The sequence below is a fragment of the Ochotona curzoniae genome, unplaced genomic scaffold (assembly GCF_017591425.1).
Source record: "Ochotona curzoniae isolate NIBS_2020 unplaced genomic scaffold, NIBS_Ocur_1.0 scaffold_1037, whole genome shotgun sequence".
Lineage (NCBI taxonomy): Eukaryota > Metazoa > Chordata > Mammalia > Lagomorpha > Ochotonidae > Ochotona > Ochotona curzoniae.
In genome coordinates this window covers 19,148,874-19,174,037 of record NW_024467083.1, presented here as the reverse complement: position 1 = coordinate 19,174,037, position 25,164 = coordinate 19,148,874, and the positions used below count along the sequence as shown (strand labels likewise).

Here is a 25,164-nt window from a genome sequence, read left to right as displayed (position 1 = left end):
TAAGAAAGATGAAAGCAGAACTGCTCAGGGCAGGTCAGAGACTATTCATCTTCTTTCCTCCTTCGCTACCTTCTCAGGCACATTTTCCCAACTCTAAGAAAAGAATATCACTAGCCCAGGTGGGCAGACTTCAGAGATCAATCTTGCCAGTCTTGGACTTTCTTATCAGCTGCAGTCCCAGGAAAGTGACTCCTCTGATCCTCCTTCCTCACTGACCTGAAAGGAGTTCTTAAGCTTTAGGTTTCAATGTCACATCTTTTTTTGAAAAATATTATTTTTATTGGGAAGTCAGATATACAGAGAGGAAAGATAAAGATCTTCCTTCCACTGATTCACTCCCCATATGGCAGCAATGACTGGAGCTGAGTTGATCCAAAGCCAGAAGCCTCTTCTAGGTCCCACACAGGTGCAGGGTCCCAAGGCTTCAGGCTATCCCCAACTGTGCTCCCAGGCCACAAGCAGGGAGCTGGATTGGATACAGAGCCGCCAGTACACGAACTGGTACCCACATGAGATCATGGCTCATACAAGACGAGGACTTCAGCCACTAGGTTACTCCGTCAGACCCTCAATGGCACATCTTACAGGAAATAGAAAGTCATCTCCAACCCAACATCTTTCTTTCCCTGTTTGGGAGCTGAGAGTTTGCCAGTCGGTGAGGAGGCACCTTTCTCAGTTGACAGTCATTTGTTTATCACAAAAACCCCAAGGTTTCATCACCGAACTCAAGACTGTCATCTAACAGGTGATGTACTCATAAGCTCAAAGCTAGTGGGGTGTTAATGGATCTGCATGTGTGGTTGCATACCACACTCTCTTCTTGCCCAATCCTACAGGCAGCGGCAGCTATGGTATGTGCTTATGTAACTTACATGTCCCTGGACAAGAAGAGAAGCCGCTAGTTGCTAAACAGTTGTGATTATGGGGAGATAAGTGGACTTAGAAATAGAAACAATAGATATCAGCCTTTTTTCTGTATTTGCCACAGAGAAGGCCCACGTGACCCTGCAGGAGATCACTCCTCTCTGACATGACGCAGCGTGCATAACTCACATTCTTTCTGGGCCTTAAAACTGCAGAGTGTATTTCACGTTATGTAGATCTTTTGACTTATTTGAGCCAGGAAGTAGAACCTGGAAGAAGAGTTGTAGAGTTCTTCATTTGTGGAGCTCTTGTTACGGCCAAATAGGGCACTGTACATGTCCTCACCTAACAGCAGTGTGAGTCAACTACGGCATTTCCTCTTTTGCAGATACATAGGAGACTAAGACTGGTGAATTACCTGAGTAATGTTTACCCAACAGCACAATTTTAGAGTGACAGAGCTTTTCTTCAAAACTTGCCCAAAATGTCACAAAAGTCAGTTCTCTCATTCAGCTATCCAGCTTCACCCAGAAGTGGTCTGACATTGACATTGCTGGTGACAATATACCTGCAAACAGTTGAAAACTGACAGCTTTATTTTCTCTAAGCATACCCTCAGGTGATCAAGACAGCGCTCTCCTCATTTATCAGGGCTGAAACAAAAAACAACTCCTTTTAAAAATATAATATATAATATTTTATTATATCTATCTATCTATCTATCTATCTATCTATCTATCTATCTAACTATCTGAAATGCAAACAATGGAGAGAAACAGACAGATCTTCCATTTGCAGGCTCATTCTTCAAAAGTCAGAGCTGAATCAGGCCAAAGCCAGGAGTTGTCAGGAGTTCCATTCAGGTCTCACATACATGGTAGGGGCACAAGCATTTGGACCATCTTCTGCTGCCCTCCCATGCACATCAGCAGGGAGCTGATCAGAAGTGAAGCAACCAAGACTCAAGCTAGAGCTTTTCAGAATATTCCAGTGCAGTGTCATAGCTTGGATTTCCAACCATAGTTTTGAATAATTAACATAATGTCCATACTGAAATCAAAAATGAAAAAAGAAAAGTATAGGCAAGAAACACTCTTGTCCCCAGCACTAGGGGAGCAGAACTGGTAGGAGTTCAACAAGGCAGAGGGCAGCATTTAAATGCACAATGCTGACCTTGGCTCTTCTACTCTGGAGTCAATTCACTTCTTTAAAATTTCACAGGACTAAGAAAAAAACATAACCACCACACCCTGTGTTCTAACTACTGAGAACATGTGTGTGTGTGTCAGCAGGAAAAAGAGCAAGTGCTGAGCAAGACAAGAGCCTGGCAGGAGGCCTGGTAGGAAGAGATGATATTCAACAGACATGAAGCCCCAACTTCCAGCTGAGCTAAGTGCTCCAGTAGCAAAAATGATGGGACATGGGAGACACTGTCCTAAGTCCTTTGCTCAGTCTCATGTACCCAAATATTCATTTTCTCATTTCTAAATACTAGAGAGTAAAGGGTGAAAAAGTGTTTTTTCTTCAGCCAGGACAGATCTACAGCAATAAAAGGGGTTGAATGAAGCACCACATTATTGATACACAATTAAGAATATGTATTACAATAGCAACTACTATCTTAAACAAATTAAATTTTTTAGAGGAGTTCTACCTTCACAGAAAAATTTACTTTTGGTGAATTGAGATGATTTGGGGTGTAAGCTTTTATACAACATTCCATGTCTACTGAAGTTAATGGAGCAGATGTGACTTACTACAATAACATCCTGGCATAGCAGTTCAGCTGAATCCATAAGAGTCAGCGATGTTCACAGCCATTCTCAGAGGACTTTGGTAAGTGTACAGGTTGCTTCGATAATTGCCTTTGTGAATTTAAGTGACTCAACTCAGTTCATCAACCATTAGCCAAATACAGATTTCTTCCTTTTGATATTATCTGAGGAGACTTGATTTTTTACTCAAACACTTCTTCAGAGCTTTGTGAATGTCTTTGTTTCTCAGGCTATAAATAATGGGGTTGACCACGGGTGTGAGGATTGTGTAGAGCAGAGAGAACCCTTTGCGTAGGAGTTGGGAAGAGCTGGCTGAGGGTACAAGGTAGGTAACAATCAGTGTCCCATAAAACACCGTGACTACAGTGAGGTGAGAGGAGCAGGTGGAGAAGGCTTTTCTCCGCCCTGTGCCAGATGGGATTTTTAGGATAGCAGCAAGAATGCAGGAGTAGGAAATAGTGATGAGAAGAAATGGGACAAGTGTCACTGCAGAAGAGGTGGCAAAGGCAATGGTCTCAGTGAGTGAAGTGTCCATGCATGAGAGATTGATCAGAGGAGTGAAGTCACAGAAGAAGTGATTGATCTCATTGGCTCCACAGAAGGATAGTCTACACATGAGGACTGTGGTGATGGCTGTGAGGAGGAAGGAGCACAGCCAAGAGCTGGCAGCCAACATGATGCAGAGAGAGCCAGTCATGTGGATGGGGTAGAGCAGAGGTCGGCAGATGGCCAGGTAACGATCGTAGGACATCACTGTGAGCAAAAGGCACTCTGTTGCAGCCAAAGAGCCAAAGAAGTAGAACTGTGTCAGACAGCCAGCCACAGAGATCGTCTTATGTTCAGCTATAATAATCAGCAACATCTTGGGTACATCGTTGGAGGTATACCAGATCTCTAGAAATGACAAGTTCATCAGGAAGAAATACATGGGAATATGAAGGTGATGGTTGAATAAAACTAGGAAGACAATGAGGGTGTTTCCAGAAATAGATACAATGTAGAAAAGGAAAAATACCACAAAAAGGAAAATATTTAGTGGTCGGATGGAAGAGAATCCTCGAAGCACAAATTCCACTACCGTTGTTTGGTTTTCCAAAAATGGGATCACCATGCCTCGGCTTCCAGAGAAGAGGAATGCAGAAATTTCTAACTTACATTCAAAACAAGGACAGGCTGTGAGTTATATTCATTCCCCACATGGGTTTTTGGAAGATGTTTTTTGTATTTGAGTGGAGAAATTGCTCCTTTTGTTTCAAGGCCTAAAAAGAGTAAGTAAAGAATTTGGGATAAGAAACTGTGAATCAATCCATTCTTCTTCTTTGCCTGGTATCTTCACTATATCAGGAACAATGACTGGAGGAGAAAAGCAGAAACCCAAAGGGAGAAGCATACAAAGCAGAGGGAAGACCGCCTTCTGTGTGCCCTTCCTGACTGTAGTGTATACTGTGGGGAGTGACAGGTAAGAAAGAAGATCTAAAGGGAGGTGGGACAGAGAGGAGGGGAGAAAGAGCGCATCCCAGAGAATGTTGACACTCTCATGACTTCACCCACCGAGAGTCCAAGGACAATGGCCTTTTCTTCTTCTGCAAGCATGATCTCTGCTTAAGTAAACAGCAACTAAGTCTGCCTTCTCTCCTTCCAGCTTCCTAGTGAGTTGCAACGGAAGCTTCATATTTATGTTTTGTTTCCCAAGACAAAAGTCATGTGGATGTGAAGTTTGATTTTCTCCAGTTGTGAGCTTAGTGGCCACATGTGTAACCCAGGGGCAGGAGTGCTTTTGTTTGCATTTTTAAATGGACAAAATTAGGCCATTTAGAAGATTTTGTCTAGGGTTGCAGTAAGCAGGAATGTAAGATTTGGAACCAAGTGACCTAAGGGAAGACGTAAAATCCATTGAGTATAAGCTAGCTTTGGGATCTTTTGAATGAGTTCAACACGCCCAATTGTCCTCTTTAGTCCTCTTTTGATCAAAGCCATACACCCAGGCCCAGCGCATTAGCCTAGTGGCTAAAGTCCTCACCTTGAATGCACCCTGATCCTATATAGACACTGGTTCTAATCCCAGCAGCCCTGCTTCCCAGCCACCTCCCTTTTGTGATCTGGGAAAGCAAAGATGGCCCAAGGCCTTGGGACCCTACATCCATGTGGGAGACCCAGAGGAGGCTCCTGGCTCCTGGCTTCAGATAGGCTCAACTCCAGCCGTTGAAGCTGCTTCCTCTCTGTCTCTCTTTCTCTCTGCATATTTGCCTTTCCAATAAAAATAAATAAATCTTTAAAAAGAAAAAATAAGCCCCCCCCCCCCCCAATTTCAAAGCTCAGGGAAGAGAGGAAATCTGCTTCCCTCCTGTCCTCTCCCCAAGACACTTGCTGTAGCTGCAAAACATCTGAAGCTGAACCCATTTTACTCTCCTCAAGCCTTTGCCTTAGATCCCAACGCCCATAAGATAGTTCTAGGGACCAGACGGACTATGGATAGGCACAGGGAGGTGGAAAAACCCAGGCGCAGGCACGGAAGACACCAGAAAGGCAATAATGAGGTAGTTACTAGGAGAAGCCAGACATGCCTAAACCAAGCCAGGGGCTTACTTCTCTGAGATAATAGTCAGTGTGACTATCTATAAAATGACAGAGTTTGTGCTTAGCTTGCACAAAGATCTCATAAATGGAAAGATTGGGAAATAACTGATGACCCAATTGCAGATTGCAACTATCATTGAAACTGACCAAAGAATGTCTCTTACTTTGAATTGTCTCTCGCAACACATGCCATCATCCTGCACTGCTTGTGTGTGTGCTTGAGGAATCAGGCTGTTCCTGCCACCTCTATTTACATTGGCAGCTTTTTTGCTGTTTCTCAATTCCATTTCAAAATGAGTCCAGTGTCCTAGGACTCTCCCTTGATGTTTAAAATACCAGCTTCTGATCCTAAGTGGTGTACAGAACTACAAAGAAATTCATGCTGCTTGTGAGTTCTGGGACTCAGAAGGAGCCCAGAAACTCGTGTTTCAGACCCTGAACTCTGAGAGTGGTGTGCAGGGATAGCACAGTGAGAACAGTTCCCCAGCCCTGAGACCTCAATACAGACAGAATCAGCCAGACTTCTGGGTCCTGTTGCTGCTGCTAATGATGCTGAGAGTCCTTCATCCCAGGCATTAAGTGTAGAAAATACAGAATGCATTCACTCATCACAACAACCTGACATGCAGAGTAGTTTTATCACCCTCACTTCACAGATGCACACTTCACAGAGAGGCATAGAGACAGTCAATAACTTATTCACACACATGAGCTACAAAGCAGCAGAGGAAATTGTGTCTCACGCTGGGTCTCTCACATCTTGTCAGTAGCACTGCTTCTCACAGGTCTGGGTGCTTCACAGTTTGCCTTATCTCATCTGTGTGTGAGGAAGAAAGATTTCAGAGGGAAGCCTTTCAACTTCAAGGAAAGCAAGGACTGCCCTCCTGGGTTGGTGGGGTGCAATGCCCTGAAGAGTCACCCTCTCCCTCTGTTCTGTCTCCTGGACTTGCCTTCATGCTGCTACTCTGGTATCCTTAGTGGTCATAAAAGAAATCATATCAATCTATGGCCTTAAAAATGTGAGGGCCTTTCTTGTGGGTGCACAAGGACTTTCCAGTGCCCTTCTAGGGCTGCTTTACCACTGAAGGCAGGGCATAGACCCATGACGAAGACAGGCTGGACAGAATTGACTAGAAAAACAGGGAAGTCTGATGCACTGGTTTATTTTTCAGTACATTAATGAACTGTCTGAGGCAAGCTGCTTTATAAAGGAAAGAGGTTCAGTTTGGCCTGTAGCTTTAGAGGACCAAAGCTTAGGGACCATTACAGTGATGACTTTCTGTTGGCAGAGTCCCAAGGTAATGCAGAACATCACATGCAAAAGAGAGGGAGAATGTGTGTCCTTCTCTCTGTGTCTCCCTCCCTCTACTTGTACAGCTACTCAAGACTCAATCCCAGGAGCTCTGTACTAAATATTATAGTTGAACTAAGCTTCCACATTCCTAATAGAATTAACATGTGTAGGAGTGTGCTATAATTAGAGGGCAAACAATATTCAGAATTTCTTGAGCACAGATCATAAGAGTGAAAATCCATGCTTAACCAGCAAGCGCAAATTTGATAACCTTGAAGACCAGTTCTGCTGCCTCCAGGTTTGTGCAGACAGGCTTGCAAGAGCATCAGAGTGGCAACATTGACCTCCAATAGCCTAGCATGCAGCCACCCTCTTCCCAAACCTCTTCGGCAGAAGCATGAAAATTAAAAAGGCTATTATCAAAACAGGTAGAGGAGTAGACTCTGACAACTGCTTCATTCCAGAGCCACAAGCCCAAAAAAGTGTATAATCATCATGTTGACACAGGCCAGGTCCAGAGAAACTGCTCACTCAGTGGAGTGATTTCTCTGTTCCTTGCCTCGTCCCTGGTTCCTCCCCCTCTCCTTCCCATCTAGTTCCTTTTCATTCTCTACTTGTCTGCCAATCTGGCCCAGCAAGATTCTTCAGGGAAGAAATTTACTCCCTCTTCACTGGAGAAGACCAACAAGAACAAGCAGTGATAGCAATCAGACACTAAAGCATTTGGGGGTTGGAGTTATGTGAATTAATGATCTTTAGCATTCCTTCCAATCTCAAGATTGTTTCTAACTGTGAAGCATTCCATTCTCCCAGGATATACACTGGAAGATATCTGCGGATAAGATAAGAATCTCCACAAAGAAAAGTTAAAAACATAATACTCAGTAAATTATTACATATTTTCTTTCTTACACTAACAGCAATAAAAGTAGAGGACAGTTAAGAACTTCTGAACTGAGACATGCAAGCTTGCCCTTAATGAGGAAAACTCAATATCCTGGAAAGTATCATGTTTGCTACTATTTTGTTTTCATTAGTGGCAATGAGCTCTTCAACTCTGAATATAAAACACGCTTTATGTTCAACTTCTAATTGCCTGAAATACCCTTAAATAAAGTGTGAAACATTGTCTAAAATTTAAAAAGTAGAGGGCATGAGATCACTCAAGCACTAGCTAAATGAGATTTAATCTGTTAGTTAAATTCAAAGGTGAATGAATAGTTTAGTCAACATGCACATGATGACAAAGACCATTACTAGTAGACTCATGTCAAATGCTTTTTACTTTTGAACTCTTTATTTACTAGAGCATTAAGCCTTCGTCAAAGTAAACACATGTTATCGCAAAAGTAAATGGGAGAAGAGGAAAATGGACAGTGATAAAGGGAGGCAAATGGAGGAGAAAGGGAAAACCATTATATTCTTAGAACTGCATCTATGAACTGTGTTGAAACTGTTAAACACTTTAAAAAATGGTGGTTAATTTGGTTGAAAAATGGGTAAGCCAAATAAAAAAAAAAGTTTGCCACTAATCTTAAAGTTAACATAGTACACTAGAGCATCTAGAAAAGGATAGTTTCAGAATGGAGAAATCTGAGTGTACCCCTGCAGAAAAGATGAGATTTACCAATCAGTGCCTCAGAGAAACCACTCCTGTCTTAGAAAGTCACATAACAAAGATCATGCATGCTCACCTCCATTGGATTCACAGACTGGGACTAGACAGCTAAAATCAGGCTTTTATTTGGAAATACCTGCCCTTCAGCACTTCCCCTGTAAAACTAAATGGTCCCATTTCTGCGTCTCGTTCCTTTGTGTGAGCATGAGTACCTCTGTGGGCAAAGCCACCCCTCCCCTGATACTGATGCTCACGGGCATTTCCCAGATGACTCTGGTGGGGAAAAGCTGTTTTTCCTGCAAATCACATCAAACCATAACCTTACATCATATCTTTCTTTCCCCTTACTTTGTATTAAGCTCTTACTTCAATTTTAAAAAATTCATTAAAAATACATGATTATTGCATGTATTGGCTATTCAGTGGTGTTACTTTTTTTCAGGGTGATATACTTTGTTGTCGATGTTGTTGCTGTTGTTGTTGATGTGGTTGTTATGAATTGATGTCAATCTGAAAAGTAATATTATTTCAACCCCAAACAGCCTGTATCTCATGCAATAAGATATTGTGAAGTAATCAATGAATCAATAATCGATATGAGTCAGACTGCTTCTGATCTACATCAAAGAATTGTAAAACCTAAAAAAAAAATACATGATTATGTTATACTTTGGGGAAATAGATTAAAACAGTATTTTGGGAGCAGTTTTTAATTTATTTCTTTCCTATTGGAAGATAAACTACTACACATCACCTTCCTGGTTTGGTAGGGAACAACAATAGTAGATACTATCGAAATAATCAGCTAAGTTTCAAAAGTATATGTGTCCTCCTGAATTGTTACCATTAACTGAGATTGTCCAGTGCTATAAAAATTGTGAGTGAGACCCTTATGGAATCCAAGCTATCATCTATAAACAGGGAGAACAAAATGGAGATTTTTGCTTAAAATAGCAAATTAATACAGCCCTTGAATAAATAGAACAATAAGGTAATGAGAAATCAATCAGTGAATTGAAATTACCAGATTTTTCCTTAGAATCGTTAGTTTTTTTCCCTTTGAAAAATTAAAAAAAAATTATTGTAAAGGCAGATCTATAGAGACAGAAAGATCTTTCATCTATTAATTGACTCCCCAAATGACTGCAATAGCCAGAGCTGAGCCAATCCAAAGCCTGGAGGCCAGGAGCTTCTTTTTGGGTCTCTCAGGTACAGGGTTCCATCCTCCACTGCATTCCCAGACAGAGAGCTGGAAGGGAAGTGAAGCAGCTGGGACACAAACCAATGCTGATATGGGATCCAGGAGCATGCAAGGTAAGGATTTAGCCACTCAGTCATCACATTGGGACTAGAACCGAAGTATTTTCTATGACATTGCACGTGTACTTCCTGTAGTTCTTTTTCTCATTGATATCAACTTGCTAGGTATCTGATGCATGCCAGATGTGATAGCAAGTCTGGCTCTAATCATCATAAACCCTTTGTATATTTCATTGGATAGATGAAGAAACCAGTGCCTTGATAAATACTTAACAGTCAAAGAAATGAACAAATATATGGCAAATATCTAACTTCAAATGCAAATCTTTTCAGTCCCAACCTTCACAAAATAGTACTTTAGTGATGTTAAGCTATACGTTATAGAAGCAGTCAAACCCTTGTGACAATTTGTACTTTTTCTTTTAACTTCAACTCATTTTACTGATAGCACAAACTAGGTATGATTACATATCTGACACAGGTACTCATTGTGACACAATGGGTTGAGCCCCTGCTTGTAACCATGGCAACCTATCAGAATGCTGGTTTGTGATTTAGCTGCTCTGCTTCTGATTTAGTTGCTTGCTAATGTACTCAAATGTAGGACAGTCTAAGTATTAATCCTCTGCCTGCAGTGCTGCCATTCCTTGCAGATATCAGGTCAAGTCATGCCTTTCTGCTTCCAATTTGGCTCCCTGATAATGACCTGGGAAAGTAGCAGAGGGTGGCCTAAGTCTTTGGGCACCTGCACCTACATATGAACTCTAACAGAAACTTCTGGCACCCAGCTTCAGACAAGCCCAACTCTGGCTGTTGTGCTCATTTGGGGCAGTGAACTAGCAGATGGAGTATCTGACTCTTTCTGTAACTCCGATGTTAAAGTAAAATAAATAAATATTTTTTAAAAGTCAACAAATAAAAACAGCATGCGAGGATGTGTATTTGGTTTCATAGTCAAGATGCCATTTGCAATGCTTGGATCCTGCATTGAGGTACTGGGCTCAAGTCCTGCTAATATAAGCCCTGGGAGGCAGTGATGATGGCTCCAAGTGGGCAACTCAGTTGAGTTTCTAGCTTTGGTATCTGGGAACTGAACTCACAGATGGGAATTTCCCTTGCTTTACCCCTTTTTCTTCCCCTTCTCTCCCCTTTTCAGAATAAATAAATAAATAGATAAATAAATAAAATTTAAAATCTATGTTTTAAGTCTAAAGCCACAGACCAAACCAACAATGATTAAATTAGAGCACAACTATTTCAGAAATATCAATTATTTTGCAACTTCAATAAGATCAAAATACCATTTTATTGCTCTTTTTAAAAATTTGTCTTTATTAGTTTATGATACAGTTCCATAAGCTATGGGATTCCCCCTTCCCCTTCTTTAAATCTCCCCTGAACTGATTTCCCCTATATAATTAAAATAGCATAGTCTTTCGTAATGAATCACAAGTCCATCATTCTGACATTGTAGCTATGGACTGCTCTCAAAATGAAAAGATATTTATGTTTTGAAAATCAAAGAACAAATTCAGTTAGATACTTCAGTCTCTCAACCTGTATTGAATAGTACAAGAGGTACTTATAATTCTAATCTGTTAACTTCAAGGAGGATTTAAATTATCATCTCTCTATACTGTAAGTCTTAAAAAGGTGAACAATTCTAAAAACCAGATAAAAGGCTAAAGCAAAATCATTTTTAGTCTAATGTGTAAATTTCAATCATTTATATTGACTGAGAAAATGACCTCACGGATGTAATGGAAAGATAGTGTTTTTTTTTACCATCTATTTTTCCTTTTTACCATCTCCTATTTCACCAGGACACTAAGTTTCCTTTTATCTCAAAGACTTTGTAATTATTGCCCCTACCTAGAACATACTTCTCTGTGTTAGGCATCTGCATGGCAATGCATCTTTATGCACTTGGCTATTGACTGGCTCTGCCACCATGCTACAATCCACAGGAGCAGGAACTCTTCTGTCTTGGCTGCTACTGTATTAAGGCGCCAAGAACAGTGCCTGACACACAGTAGGTGCTATCCTTTAGCTATGATTTGAGTGTATTCCCAGGGTTCACGTGTTGACATTTAATACTCACTTTGAGCTATTAAGAGAGTAAAGATTTAATCCAACCATGGCATTTAGAAATGATGCCTTTGGGAGATGATTAGAATTAGATATGATCATCAGGGCTGACCCTGGTGACTGAATACTGAGAATTTTGTAAGAGGGAGACAGGCCAGACAACAAAACAGACACACAGCCCCATGCGTCTTGCTGTGTGATTCCCAGAGGCACAATGGAACTTGGCTAGCAAGAACCCTCATAGGGTTTCACTCCCTAACCAAGGATCTCCAGAATCATAAGCCAAAATAAATCTCTATAACTTACTGAGACTGTGGTACTGTGTTATTGACAACAGAAAATATTTTGATACAGTAAATAATAACTACTTTCTAGGAAATAATAGAAACAAAATCAATGGCATGACCATGAAGTATTCAGCTATCCTTATGTGTTGAATTCTTTTAGAGGTCCATTATTTTCTGCAAGGTTTCGTTTTAAAATTTGCCTTAATTTTCTTTTCTCGTGGGAAGGAAAGGGTGCAGAGCTATTTGTAAAGGTGACGCCCAGAGTCTGCATAAACTGGTGCTTCCCATTCCATTGGAAAAGGCTTTCTTGAAAATCATGGCTCTGATTCATTCCTTCCAAATTCATCTTGCTCAACCTGTTCTGCAGGCACTATGTGTGTGAGAATTCAGAGAAAATGGACTCACTTATCTACACAGTATCTCAATTTCAGGGTTTCCGTGGGTTATGTCTTCATTCTTTTGTTGTCTCCCTCTCTCTATCAATATTCCTTTCACATAAAAATTTTAAAAATAAAAATTAAAACTTGTCTGAGATCACTCAGATCATTAGTAGCAGAGTGCACAACCTGGTTCTGATTCCAGTTTATGTAGGATGGATCCAGGTTACAAACAGCTGAGATATTGCCTATCCTCATAGTAAACCCATTATCACCAGCTTTCTTTCCCAGAAGTTGTAGAAATCCATGCTACAGGGGAATTATGCAACAGTCTTCCTTAGTTGATAACTCCCACTTGGTATCTAGAACAAGACAGAGTCCCAATAGGTCCTCACGCAAGCACCATCTCCAGTTCCCTCTGCTCATAACTAGCTTGTTAGTTCACTCTCAGGGTCACTACCACAAGACAAAGATGTTGTTGGAGAAGCAAATCAGATTCTTTTGCACTGTCTGCTTCAGTTTTAAGGAATAATAGAGAGATCCTATAAACTCTTTGTCTACCATTTTTTCCTAAGGGCCAAACACGGCTTGCGAAACCACAACACAATACTAGAACTGTGACGCTATGATATTGTCATTGGCACAATCGAGATAGAGTAGTTACATCACCACAAACATCTGCTTGTTTCTACTTCCCTCACTTATATCCCTCCTTCCTGGCAACCAACTACTTTTTCTTTATTTTTAAAATTTTACCTCCATTTCTGTAAGTTGAAGATTACATGCATATGAACCATCTTATCTTCTGAGATCAGTTCCTTTCACTAGTCATTCTTTTCTAAAGATTTTCTCAGAGAGTAATTTAGCCAGAGATATCTCATGCATCCATGGTTGATTTTAGTTTATTGCTGAATAGCAGTGCAAATTCTCATCATTATTTGTTATTTTACTTTTTAAAATTACCATCAGAGGTATATCAGTGGGTATGAAGTAGTATGTCATTGTGACTTTGGCTTACAATTCCCTGATGACTGATAATGTTCAGCATCTTTTCATGTGCTTGTTGATCATTTGTGTATCTTCTTTGAAGAAATGTCTGCTTAAGCCTTTTGCTCATTTTTTAAATTGGGCTATTGTCTTACAAGAGTTTTTGAGTTTTTTTTTACTTTCTTGATGATAAGGCTTATGGTAATATAGTATTTATGAAATGCATCTTGCATTTTTTTTAACTTTGTGGTTATGATGTAACGTCTAAGAATCTATGGCAAGATTCAATGTCTCATAGATTTAGTATTATATTTTTTACTAATAGTTTATAGTTTTAGCTGTTGTATTTATATATTTGCACCATTTTGAGATAATTTTTATGTGTTGTGATGCAAGTTTTTTTTACATATATAACAAATTGTCTCAATATCATTTGCTCAAAAGACTATGCATCAAATAGTATTGACACCCTGTCAAAAATGAGTCGACCATGATGTAAAGTCTTGTTTCTCTACTTCCACTTCTATTTTATTTTCTCATATGCTTATTTTATGCCAGTATCACTCTGCTTTAGGTTATTACTGAGTTGTAGTAAGTTTTAAAATTTGGAAAAGTGAGTTCTTAAATTTTTTCTTAATATTTATTTTATTATTTTATTGGAAAGTCAGATATACAGAGAGGAGGAGAGACAGAGAGGAAGATCTTCCATCCATTGATTCACTCCCCAAGTGGCTGCAATGCCCTGAGCTGAACCAATCTGAAGCCAGGAGCCTGTATCCTCCTCTAGGTCTCCCACGCAGGTGCAGGATCCCAAGGTGTTGGGCTGTCCTTGACTGCCTTCCCAGGCCACAAGCAGAGAGCTGGGTGAGAAGTGGGGCCACCTGGATCAGAACCAGTACTCACATGGGATCCCAGTGAATGCAAGGTGAAGACTTTAGCCACTAGGCTATCACACCGGGCCTGAATTCTTAAATTTTTAAAAATTATTTGATAACTCAAGAACTTATATAATTTTATAGGAATTTCAGTATCAGCATATCCATTTCTGTGAAAAATGCCACTTTTGGTATGCTAGTCTTATCTTACTTTGTTAAATTCATACTAAAATGTATTGTACTGTTTGTTGATGGTGTGATCTTTTTTAGCTTTTATTTTTAAAATATTCAGTATTGCTATGTAAATACGCAGTGATCATGTTTTTTGATTTTTTAATTGATTCATGTCCAAATTCCTTATATATACATATGTGCTTAATAGTAGTGTATATGCATATATCGTTGGCAATGTGTGATACATATGTAAAGTTTTATAATGATTAGGTAGTTATAATCTTTAGTAACACCCCATTAAATCAAGGACATTTACAATGTCTTTTAGTTTTGAATCTTTTCCATTTTATTTTTCTGTATTTCAGTTTTGCCTTTAAAATGCTCTAAATTACTCATAAAATTATTACCAGTATTACATATAATTAACATTTCTCTAAACAAAATGCTTTTCTACATAATATACGTTCTTGAATAATTGGTTCTTTCTGAATTCTTTTATTCTCCCTAAAATAGATTTTCTTTAAATCAAAGTGTCCTCCATGGCTTACACGGAGCAGTGGACAGCATAACCAGATGCACAAGGAGGATATGGCAGTACATTGGCGTCTGCAGAGGATACCTGGTACCACAACAGAGGATGGAGGACAGAAAAATCGATCAACTACCCCAGCCAAGTGTTGGCAGTGAATATCTGGGTAAACAGAGACTGCAGAGTGGACTATGTCAATCAGATTTATTTATTTTATGTATTTGTAAAGCAAAATGACACAGTGAGAGAGGATTTCCTTTCTATGGTTCGCTAACCAAATGGTTGCAGTTATCAAACTTGGGCCAAGCAACACCAGGAGCCAGGAACTCCATTCTGTGTTCCCACATCAGTGGCAGAGCTCTGAGCACTTGAACCATCTTCTACCACCTTCCCTGGAGCATTAGCAGGGAGCTGAATTGCAAACAGAACAGCTGGGACTTGAACAAGTGCCCTGATACAGAATGCTTGCATCACAAGTGGAAGTTTACCCCTACCACATCACAGTTCAGTCCCCCAAATTTATTCATTTTATTTGAAAGGCAGAGTGACATAGTCCAGCACTGCGGTGCAGAGGATTAAGCTGCCCCCTGTAATGCTAGCATCCTACCAGTCCCAGCTGCTCCACTTTCAATCCGGTTTTCTGTTAGTGTGTTCAGGATGGTCCAAGTGTTTGGACCTTTGTGACCACATAGAAGAATAGGAAAAGCTCCTGAGTTCTGGCTTCAACCTGGCCCAGACATGGCTGTTACACCATTTAGGGAGTGAATAAGTAAAAGGAAGAGATTTATCTCTCTCTCCCTCTCTCTCTCACACACACACGTGCACACACGTGCACAAACACACAATTGTCTCTCTGATTTTGTCTTTCCCATTCTATCTTTAAAATTAGTAGAAACTGGAAACTGGAGGTCAGCACAGTGTCATAGCACGCTAATCTTCTGCCTGCCACAGTCCATCCCCTATAGTGTGGAAAATGAGAAACTTTCAGAGAACTGACTCATCCAGGTCAAGTCAAATAAAACATCTTAACTCAGATGATGAAGAGCTTGTTCAGATTAACAGGGCAGTCATTTAATGTCCAATGGGCCATAAATGCACAAGCAACTAATGCTCCCAGTTTTATGACATTGAGGATTTTTGTTCATACTGAAACACATTTGCAGCAACATATAACTAATAACACACAAACACACACAAAAATTCTTGCTGGGGGAAATATATCTTGTCTCTTTTTCTCAATGAATTATTTCACTTAGCTCTTTAATGAGTCAGAAATAGTTGACAGCTTTCAGGAACAGAAAAATTGCCTACACAGTGACAGCACACATTTTGGATAATATTCTCTGAGAACAAGGTATGTCAGTGAAAATGCTGCTGGCAGAAGTTCAGAGGCCCAGGACCACAGGGTGGAGAAATCTGTGATAACGCTGACTTTCCTGTCATGATCACAAGGTGGATACCCTAGCTCAAATCTTCTCATTTATGTTCCTGGAAGAAATAAATAGAAAAAGAGATATGAAAGGGGGTGTATTCAGGAGTACATCCTAGAAACACTCAGCTAGTTTTCATCCTCATCACATTGGCTAGAAGTGAGCCACATGACTGCAAGTTTTACATTTTTCATCTCTTGATAGAAGACAGAAGATTTACTGTAATGCTGTGAATGAATGAAAGTCTGTCCATCGAGACATTAATTTGGTTGTGTTCCAGGTCTGTCCCCCTTTGCTTCTCCAGAAGTGCATTCTTCTCCAACACAAATAATGCAACTGTGTGAGCTGAGATGTAGGCAATGCTTTCATAGCAAGAAGACTACAAAATGTAGATGCTCTAATAAAATACAATTTTATTTCAATCTAATGTATTAGTATCAGTGGCAATTGCATGATCCAAAGTATATAAGTGGCCTTGGTTGATGAGGCTCCTTCTGATTTTTTTCTCCAGCATATGTCTCCAACTATTGGGATGAAAAGAACTCACTAGAAAGATAGCTGAATCCTGTGCCCCAGGGAGAAAGTGGAAGGCAAGCAGCTTCCTTCTAATGACATCCTAAGGAGGCTGCACACATCAAAATATATTTTGCATTCATATGACTACTGAAAATGTCATTGTTAGCTTGACAATCACATGCTCTGATGAGATATTTTGGCAATCTTGTATGTATCAGAAAGAAAAGGATACACACGCATTTTACAGGAAATGCACCTAGCTAACTGTTTAATTTCATCTTTCAATTCTGTGTTTCCAACAAAGTTCATCCAATTGTTATTTTTGTCTCCTTAATTCCAAATCATTCTTGTTTCCAGGTTTCTTCCCAAAGGCTGTATTTATTAACATTCAGTGATATTCTTAAACAAGTATCTATTCAACTCAAGAGACTGTCGAGAAAGCATAAAAATGTTTAAACTTAGAGATGAACAAACTGCATTAGAGATGTTGTGACAGAGGCTTAAGTAGAACAAAACCACATTGAGCAACAAAATAATAGCAATAAAATAACAGCAAGCTGTCTCACAAACAGCAAATAATGTGACTCAACCCCAAAACGGGATATACATAGATGATTTAGATATAGATTTAATTTTCTTTAAAAAAAAATAAAATACAGCATAGCAGAAGCCACAGTAGATGACCTGACTTCAGTGATTAGATTGAATGATACTGTGTGGCTTCACAGACCCAGAGTAATCTTGTTGATAGTTCCTGGTATCACTTCCATGTCTTCACTGACTTTCTTCAGACTTAAGAAGGCCCTAATACGCGTCAGACCCATGTACTTCCTTGATGGTACATGGATATCATAGAACAAGAGAATTTCTCTTCAACCTAAGGCAGTTTGAAGTCTTCTGCCCAGTTTGAGGCCAAAAACTTTCAAAAGAACACCATGGAATAAATTCCTTCCACCAAGGTCTGAGTTACTATCTATGGGAATAAACGAACAGCTAACTTAATCAGAAACCAAGTCTGAAAATCAATTAGTTCCCCTAAGCAAACAACAGCTGCACAATGATGGAGAAGTGAGAACCAGAGATTTCTGCCTTTATGACCACTGTGCTCAGTCTTGACTTCTTGGTTTCATGTATAATTAATTAGAAGACTCATGGGCCCAGTGTGGTTACTCAGTTGCTTGTTTTTATGAGTTCTATTTGGCCTTTCTTCTGAAATGCTTAACTACTTTTCAGTTTCCTATTCTTTGAAGATATTATTAACTCTTCTGTTATTAAATATGGTAAATGTTGTTTTACACTCTGTTGAATGTAGATAATTGAGTTGAAGATAATACATGTATTTGGTGGCTAACACAGTGGCATAGCAAGCTAACCCCCCACTAAGGCATTGGCATCCCATAAGAGGGTTGCTAATTCATACGTCAGCCACTGCACTTCTGATTCAGCTCTTTATTAATGGCCAAGGAAAGCAGCAGAGAATGGTTCAAGTCCTTGCACCCCAGCACCCATGTAGGAGAATCAGGGAAGCTCCTGGCTCCTGGCTTTGATTTGACCTGGCTCCAGCTATTGTGGTCATTTGAGGAGTGAACTGATAGGTGGAAGAGCTCTCTTTTTGTCTTTCCTTTTCTCTCTGTAAAATCTACCTTTTGAAAGAAAATAATCATTAAAAAAGAAGATTCTATATGTATATTTAACTGTGTTGCTGTTTAATATGCTTTAAGATGAACTAAGTACAATCTTTATAGAAATATATTGATATTTATATTATTTATTATTTATATTATTTTTGCATAAGTTATTTGGCTGTATAAATCTTTATTTTTAATTTTTTCTTTTTCTTTTTGTATAAATCTTCCTACATGGCTAGAATTATATTTGTAAAATCCCAAAGATACAAATTTTGGATTTATAGTCTATTTCTGAAGAAAAATGACAGCTATGTAATATATTATTATTATTTGATAAATTTATGATTGTTCAAGATTTAATTTTATATTTCTCCAGAAAGCATTATGGCTGAATTTTTGTGGTTCTAAAAAAAATGAAAATTTGGGGCCCAGCGCGGTAGCCTAGTGGCTGAAGTCCTTACCTTGCATGCGCCAGGATTCCCATAAGGGTGCCAATTCCAATCTCCGCTGCTCCACTTCCTTTCCAATTCCCTACCTGTGGCCTGGGAAAGCAGTCGAGGACAGCTCAAAGCCTTGGAACCTTGCACCTGTGTGGGAGACCCAGAAGACGCTCCGTGCTCCAGGCTTCAGATTGGTGAACCAGAGGACAAAAGATCTTTTCCTCCGTCTCTCCTTTCCTCTGTAAATACGCTTTTCCAATAAAAATAAACAAATCTTTTAAAATAATAATAAATTTTAAAATAATAACTTATTTTAGTTTAGTGATGGAAACTAGTGTATTTTTATTTAATTACTGAAAAACATTTACTCATTTAGTTCAAATCAAGACAGAAATATACTTATAAAATATGCATGTGATGAGGATTTTCACGTTTTCCTTATTCATAGCTTCCCATAACAGCTCATGAGATTTGTGTGTATGCTTTTGGAGCTTGTATAGTGACATATAAATACTCATATGTATATGAATATATATATATCATACATACTCATATATTTCCATATGCAGTCAAAACCTTACTATATATATGGTCTTCATATTTACAAACATACAAAAATTTTATAGCATGAATATACAACTAAACACATTGGGTGAAAGGAAAAACACTCTTATACACTTTTGTTATCACCCAGGTCTAAAAGGGACGTTGACAGCACATCAGCAGCTACACCTGCCAATTTATCTCTTTTCAGTCAAAACTCCGTTTTCTAAAACCAATCACTGTTGTGTCAATTATGGTGATTATTTTCTTGCAGTGCTTCAGAGCTTCCTACTAATGTGTCCACCACAGAACACAGGTTTAAGTACTTGAGGTTAGTAGAGACAGAGATAGCAGTGTTGAACTTATGTGTTTGACTTCTTTCTCTCTGTATTCTGTGACTCATGCTATTGTTTATAGCAATGCTGTTATATTTTCTTTTATGCATAGGATTTTATTATATAACTACCCTGTAATAAGTTGCTTATGGAATCATGCAGTTATTTGTGCTGCTCCTAGTTCTGGGACATTATAAATGCAGATACAGTTATCAAGTACTTAACTTCTACTGCAATTACTACTGGATTTATAGTTAGAAGTGTGAGTTTCTGATTGTGTCTACCGGTTCATTCTCAAATGACCACAATGGCTAGAGCTGAACTGTTTCAGAGCCAGGAACCAGAAGCTTCTTCCACGTCACCCATGTGGGTGCAGGGACCCAAGGGCTTGAGCCATTTTCTGCTGTTTTTATAATCCATAAGCAGGGAGCTGGATCTGGAAATGAAGCAGTTTGTACTTGTACCAGTGCCTAGATGGGATCCTGGCACAGGCGGAGGATTAGCGTGGGATGCTATCCACTCATTCCTTTAGTTTGAACCATCCCTGAATTCCTAATATATATCTCCCTTGGACAGAATGGATGATCTTTATTTTTTGTGATATTTGTTTTGCTAGCACTTTGCAGAAGATTTTTCATTTATATCTCTCAAGGAAATAAACTTGTGCTTCTCTTTTTTCTTGTCTCATTATTCATCTTTATAAATAAAATTAGTTTGGAAGGGGCCTGTCTTTCAATCATTTGCAATAATTTTTAGAATCGTTGCTAGTTCTATCTTTTAAATTGTACTTTTATTTATTATTTTCTTTTTTTATTCTCTTTTTTATTTTTGATGATGTTACATAGTTGGCCAGGGTGGGAAAAGTCAAGGACTATGGGAGAGTGGGTGAGACCATTGTCTACAAATTTTCTCTTTCTTCTTCCTGTATCTGGGGGAGGGAGGAGATAAAGGGAAAAGCCACACCCAGTCTCCCCTTTGCCCCAGTATTCAGGGATGAGGAACAATCACCCGATGTCATCCCAGGGTTCCATGTGGAGTTATCTCCAAGAGTCTTGCTCAGCTGGTTTCAATAGTTCAGAAGTCTTGTCGATCTCGTCAATCCAAGGATAAGGAAATCCTACCAAGGTCCATTTGTTAACACTGTCTACCCATTCATCTGGATATTTGCTGTCAATACTCAGAAGGGGTAGTTGACCAATTTGCCCTGCTCTCCTTCCTCCACTCTGATACCAGATGTCCTCTGCAGAGTACTGCCATCTCCTCCATGTGCATCTGGACATGCCATCCACTGCTCCATCTTAGTCACTGAGGAAGCCCAGTTCTTACACATGCATTTCACAGTCAGACCACAGAGCCTATGTTTCTACCCAGTTTTGGAGTTTTGAGTCCACTGGATCAGTTATTTTTCATGATACAGTTTCTTAGGCTCAGTTCTTTAGCTTCCACTAAGCCCCTCTGCCACTCCCCTCACTGTTTTCCCCTATACTGTAGCCATAGTATAGTCCTTCAACAACAGCCACAGTCCATCATTCTGATATTTAAGTGTATCATGACACTATAGGTATAGACACAGGTAGAAAGTCCAGCATTCTATTGTCAAGATATATTTAACTGGGCTCCATCTTTTATTTAGAGAAGAGTAGAGAAGCATACTGCCATATATCTCCAATTCACAGTACACTTACCAACATTACACAGTTCCTCTAGATGAATATATTTACATGAATGCTTTATGAATTTATGAGTGTTTGCCTGTATTTTGCATGAAGGTTGCCTCATATTAGATACAACATAAAATGTTTGTTTTGGGGGGATTAGCTTAGTCTATTGAACATAGTGGTCTCTAGTTGGGACCATTTTGTTGCAAGTGGTAGAATTTCATTCTTTTTAATGGCTGAGTAGTATTCCATGGAGTAGAGGTACCACAGTTTCTTTATCTACTCCTCTTTGCTGTTGTAGATTGTGCTGCTGTAAACACAGGAGTACAGGTTATTTTCTCCTGTGCAGATTTCATTTCCTTTGGCTATATTGCCAGGAGCTGGATAGCTGGGTCATACAGCAGATCAATTTTCAGTTGTCATAGCACTCTCAATACTGATTTCCATAGTGCTTGTACTACGCTACACTCCTACCAAGAGAAGAGTATGGTACATTTTCCCCTATGCTAACAGCAGTTACGTGGAACATCAATATGGTTTTCATTTGTGTTTTCCTAATAGCAAGGGAGTCTGAGTTGTTGGTTTTTTTTTTAATGTCTATTGGCCATTTGAATTTGTTCTTTTGAAAAATGTCTGCTCATTTCCTTCACAGGATTGTTTGTTTTGCTGTTGTTGAGTTTCTGAAGACTTTCATAATTCCCTGATATTAGTGCTGTATCACTTATTTAGTGTGCAAAGATTTTCTGCCATTCTGTTGGCTGTTCCTTCACTTTGTTGATCATTTCCTTTGCAGTATAGAAGCTCCTTAGTTTGATGTAATACCATTTGTTTATTTTGGCTTTGACTGCCTGCATTTTGGGTGAGTTTTCTAAGATGTCTTAGTCAGTTCCTGCATCTTGTAGAGTGTTCCTTATGTTTTCCTCTAAGAGCTAATGGTTTCTGGGTGAAAATTTATGTCCTTGATCCATTTAGAGCTGAGTTTTGTATAAGGTGAGAGGTGGGGATCTTGATTCTTACTTCTGCAGACTACTATCCAACTTTTCCAAAAACAATGGTTGAAGAGACCAGAATTTTCCCCTGGGTTTTCAGTTCTCTTGTTGAAGATTAGTTGGCTGTAAATGTGTGGGCTCCCTTCCATGGTTTCTATTCTGTCTGTTCTTTTTATCTCTGTTTCTGTACTAGTACGAGACTGTGTTGATGACCACTGCTCTGTAGTATGTCTTGAGGTCTGGAATTATGATCCATCCAGCTTCATTTTTACTCTTAAGTAGAGCTTTGGCTATTAATGCTCTCTTGTGTTTCATGATGAACTCTATCAGTTTTTTATTTCTGATAATAATTCTGTTTTATTTTTATTGCAATTACATTGAATCTGTAATTATATTCAATAATATGAATATTTTAATGATGTTGATCCTGCTGAACCAGTAATATAGTAAATTTCTTTATCTTTTAATGTCTTATTCTATCTTTTTCCCATTGTAATTTCCCATTTATAATTTTCATCAGAGGTCTTTCACAGCTTTCACTGGATTTATTCCAGGGTACTTAAGATTCTTGTCCACTACTTTAAAGCAGACTGTACTTACAGGTTCTTTCTCAGCCATGAAGTTGTTTGTGTATACTAAGCCACTGATTTATGTTCATTAATTTTGTATCCTGCTACCTTGCCAAACTGTCTTATGAGTTCCATTAATTTCTTTTTTTTTTAAAGATTTATTTTTATTATTTTTTTATTGGAAAGGCGGATGTACAGAGAGGAGAGACAGAGAGGAAGATCTTCCGTCCGATGATTCACTCCCCAAGTGAGCGCAACGGGCCGATACTATGCCGATCCGAAGCCAGTAGCCTCTTCCGGGTCTCCCACGCGGGTGCAGGTTCCCAAAGCTTTGGGCCGTCCTCAAATGCTTTCCCAGGCCACAGGCAGGGAGCTGGAAGGGAAGCGGGGCTGCCGGGATTAGAACCGGCGCCCATATGGGATCCCGGGCGTGCAAGGCGAGGACCTTTAACCACTTGCGCCACCGTGCCGGGCCCGAGTTCCATTAATTTCTTGATCTTTGGTTCTCTTATGTATGGGATCATGTCACGTGCAAAGAGGGATAATTTTAATTCCTCATTTTTGATTTAAATTCCTTCAATTTCTTTTTCTTACCTAAAGCTCTAGATAGGACTTCCAATACAATGTTGAATAGCAGTGATTAAAGTGGGTATCCTTATCTAGTTCCAGATCTTAGTGGAAAAGCTTCCAGTCTTTTCGCATTTAGTATAATGCTGGCATTTAAGTTTGGGAAATTGCTGAAATTATGTTGTAGAATGTTCTTTCTACGCCAATCTTGCTTAGAGTTTTTAGCATAAAGTAGTGTTGTATTTTTATCAGATGCCTTCTCTGGATCTATTGAGATGATGAAATGATATTTTTCAATTTGTTGATGCGGTATATCACATTTATTGATTTGCATATGTTAAACTATACCTGAATGTTTAATGTTCTCTTGTCTGGGTGAATGATCTATCTTTCTAATGTATTATTGTTGGGTTATGTTGACCAGTATCCCGTTGAGCATTTTTGCATAAACATTCATCTGGAATATTAGTCTGTAATTCTCTTTCCCTGGTGTGTCTATATCTGACTTTGGTATTAAGATGATGTTGTCCTCATAGAAAGTGTTTGGAAAGATTGCCTCCATTTCTATTGTTTTAAATAGCTACACCAGCTCATTTTTCCTTTCCATTAGTCTGGAGTATCTTTTCCCATCCTTTCACTTTCAGTTTTCAGTTATTTTTGTTGGTGAGATGTGTTTCCTATAGGCAACAGATAAATAGATTTTTAGACTGATGAGTTTAAGCCATTTACATTCAGGGTTAATACTGATAGGCTGTGATTTGATCCCATCAATTTAGCAATGGATTGTTAATTGTTTGATTTAGTCTTCTTTTGTTGTTTTATTTGGATGTTTTCCCAGTTTGCCTTTGGTTTTGTTTGGTAGGTGTTATTTCATTTCTCTGTCAGTAGGACATGTTTAAGTAATATTTGTAGAGTGGGTCTCAGATGTGAAGTGTTCAAGCTTTTCTTTGCTGTGAGATTTTCTTTCATTTTCAAAGGTAAGTTATTCTGGGCTGACAATTTTTTTCCTTTCAGGATTTGGAATATGTCACTCTACTCTCTTCAGGCCAGTAGAGTTTCCTCTGAGAGGACAACTGTGAGTCTGATTTGGATCCTCTGTAAGAAAACTGATTTTTTTTTTTAGCATGCATATTTCAGTACCTTTTCCTTATGCTTGACAAATGAGAACTTGATTACAACATGTAACGGCAAAAATTATTTTTGGTAGAATATATTGAGAGCTCTGTGCCCCTCCTTTGTTTTGTTTTCCAATTCTCTCTCCATATTTGGAAAGTTCTCATTTATTATTTCACTGAATATATCTTAAAACCCAGCTACTTCTCTTTCCACACCTTCAGGCACTCCCATAACTCTTATATTCAGCCTGTGAATGGTTTCCCTTAACTACTGGATGCTTTCTTAGCTTGATTACTTTCCTCTTCCAGCTTTATGACATTTCAGAGTTATTGCAAGAGGTGTAGTCCAATTCTGAGATTCTTTCTGCTGTCACACTCTTTCTACTCTTGAGGCTTTCCACTGACTCTTTTTCCCCTTTTTTTGTAATTATTCTGTTTTGACAATCTTTACATAGTTGACTAGGGTACAAAGGGTCCAGGGCTACAGGAAAGTGGGTAAGACCTTTGTTTCCATGTTAGTATTATTGTTACTTTTTTCTGTATCTGGGGTGGGAGGGAGGGAAAAGCCCCACCCAGTCTCCCACCCATTCCAGGTCCCCAATGTGGGGCATGCTTCGAGGGTCCTGCTCAAGTTGTTTGAATAGTTCAACAGGTCTGAATTGCTGCCAA

The 25,164-nt window shown here is 39.1% G+C and overlaps 1 protein-coding gene and 1 long non-coding RNA gene across 2 annotated transcripts in view; both read right to left on the bottom strand.

The window, feature by feature from the left end:
* Positions 1-2,799: 2,799 nt before the first annotated feature.
* LOC121168324 (olfactory receptor 6N2-like) lies at positions 2,800-3,750 on the bottom strand. Its single transcript, XM_040998300.1, has one exon. The coding sequence runs from the start codon at positions 3,748-3,750 to the stop codon at positions 2,800-2,802; it is 951 nt and encodes a 316-aa protein (XP_040854234.1).
* Positions 3,751-15,934: 12,184 nt separating this feature from the next.
* Positions 15,935-25,164, bottom strand: part of LOC121168668 — a 50,662-nt gene continuing 41,432 nt past the window's right edge. The window contains exon 3 of the long non-coding RNA XR_005885739.1: positions 15,935-16,193. This is a non-coding gene — a long non-coding RNA (uncharacterized LOC121168668). The remainder of the gene's footprint in view (positions 16,194-25,164) is intronic.

What these genes read in the sequence shown, in the direction of transcription:
- LOC121168324 (XM_040998300.1), bottom strand. Translation starts at nt 3,750, where the DNA reads ATGGTGATCCCATTTTTGGAAAACCAAACAACGGTAGTGGAATTTGTG.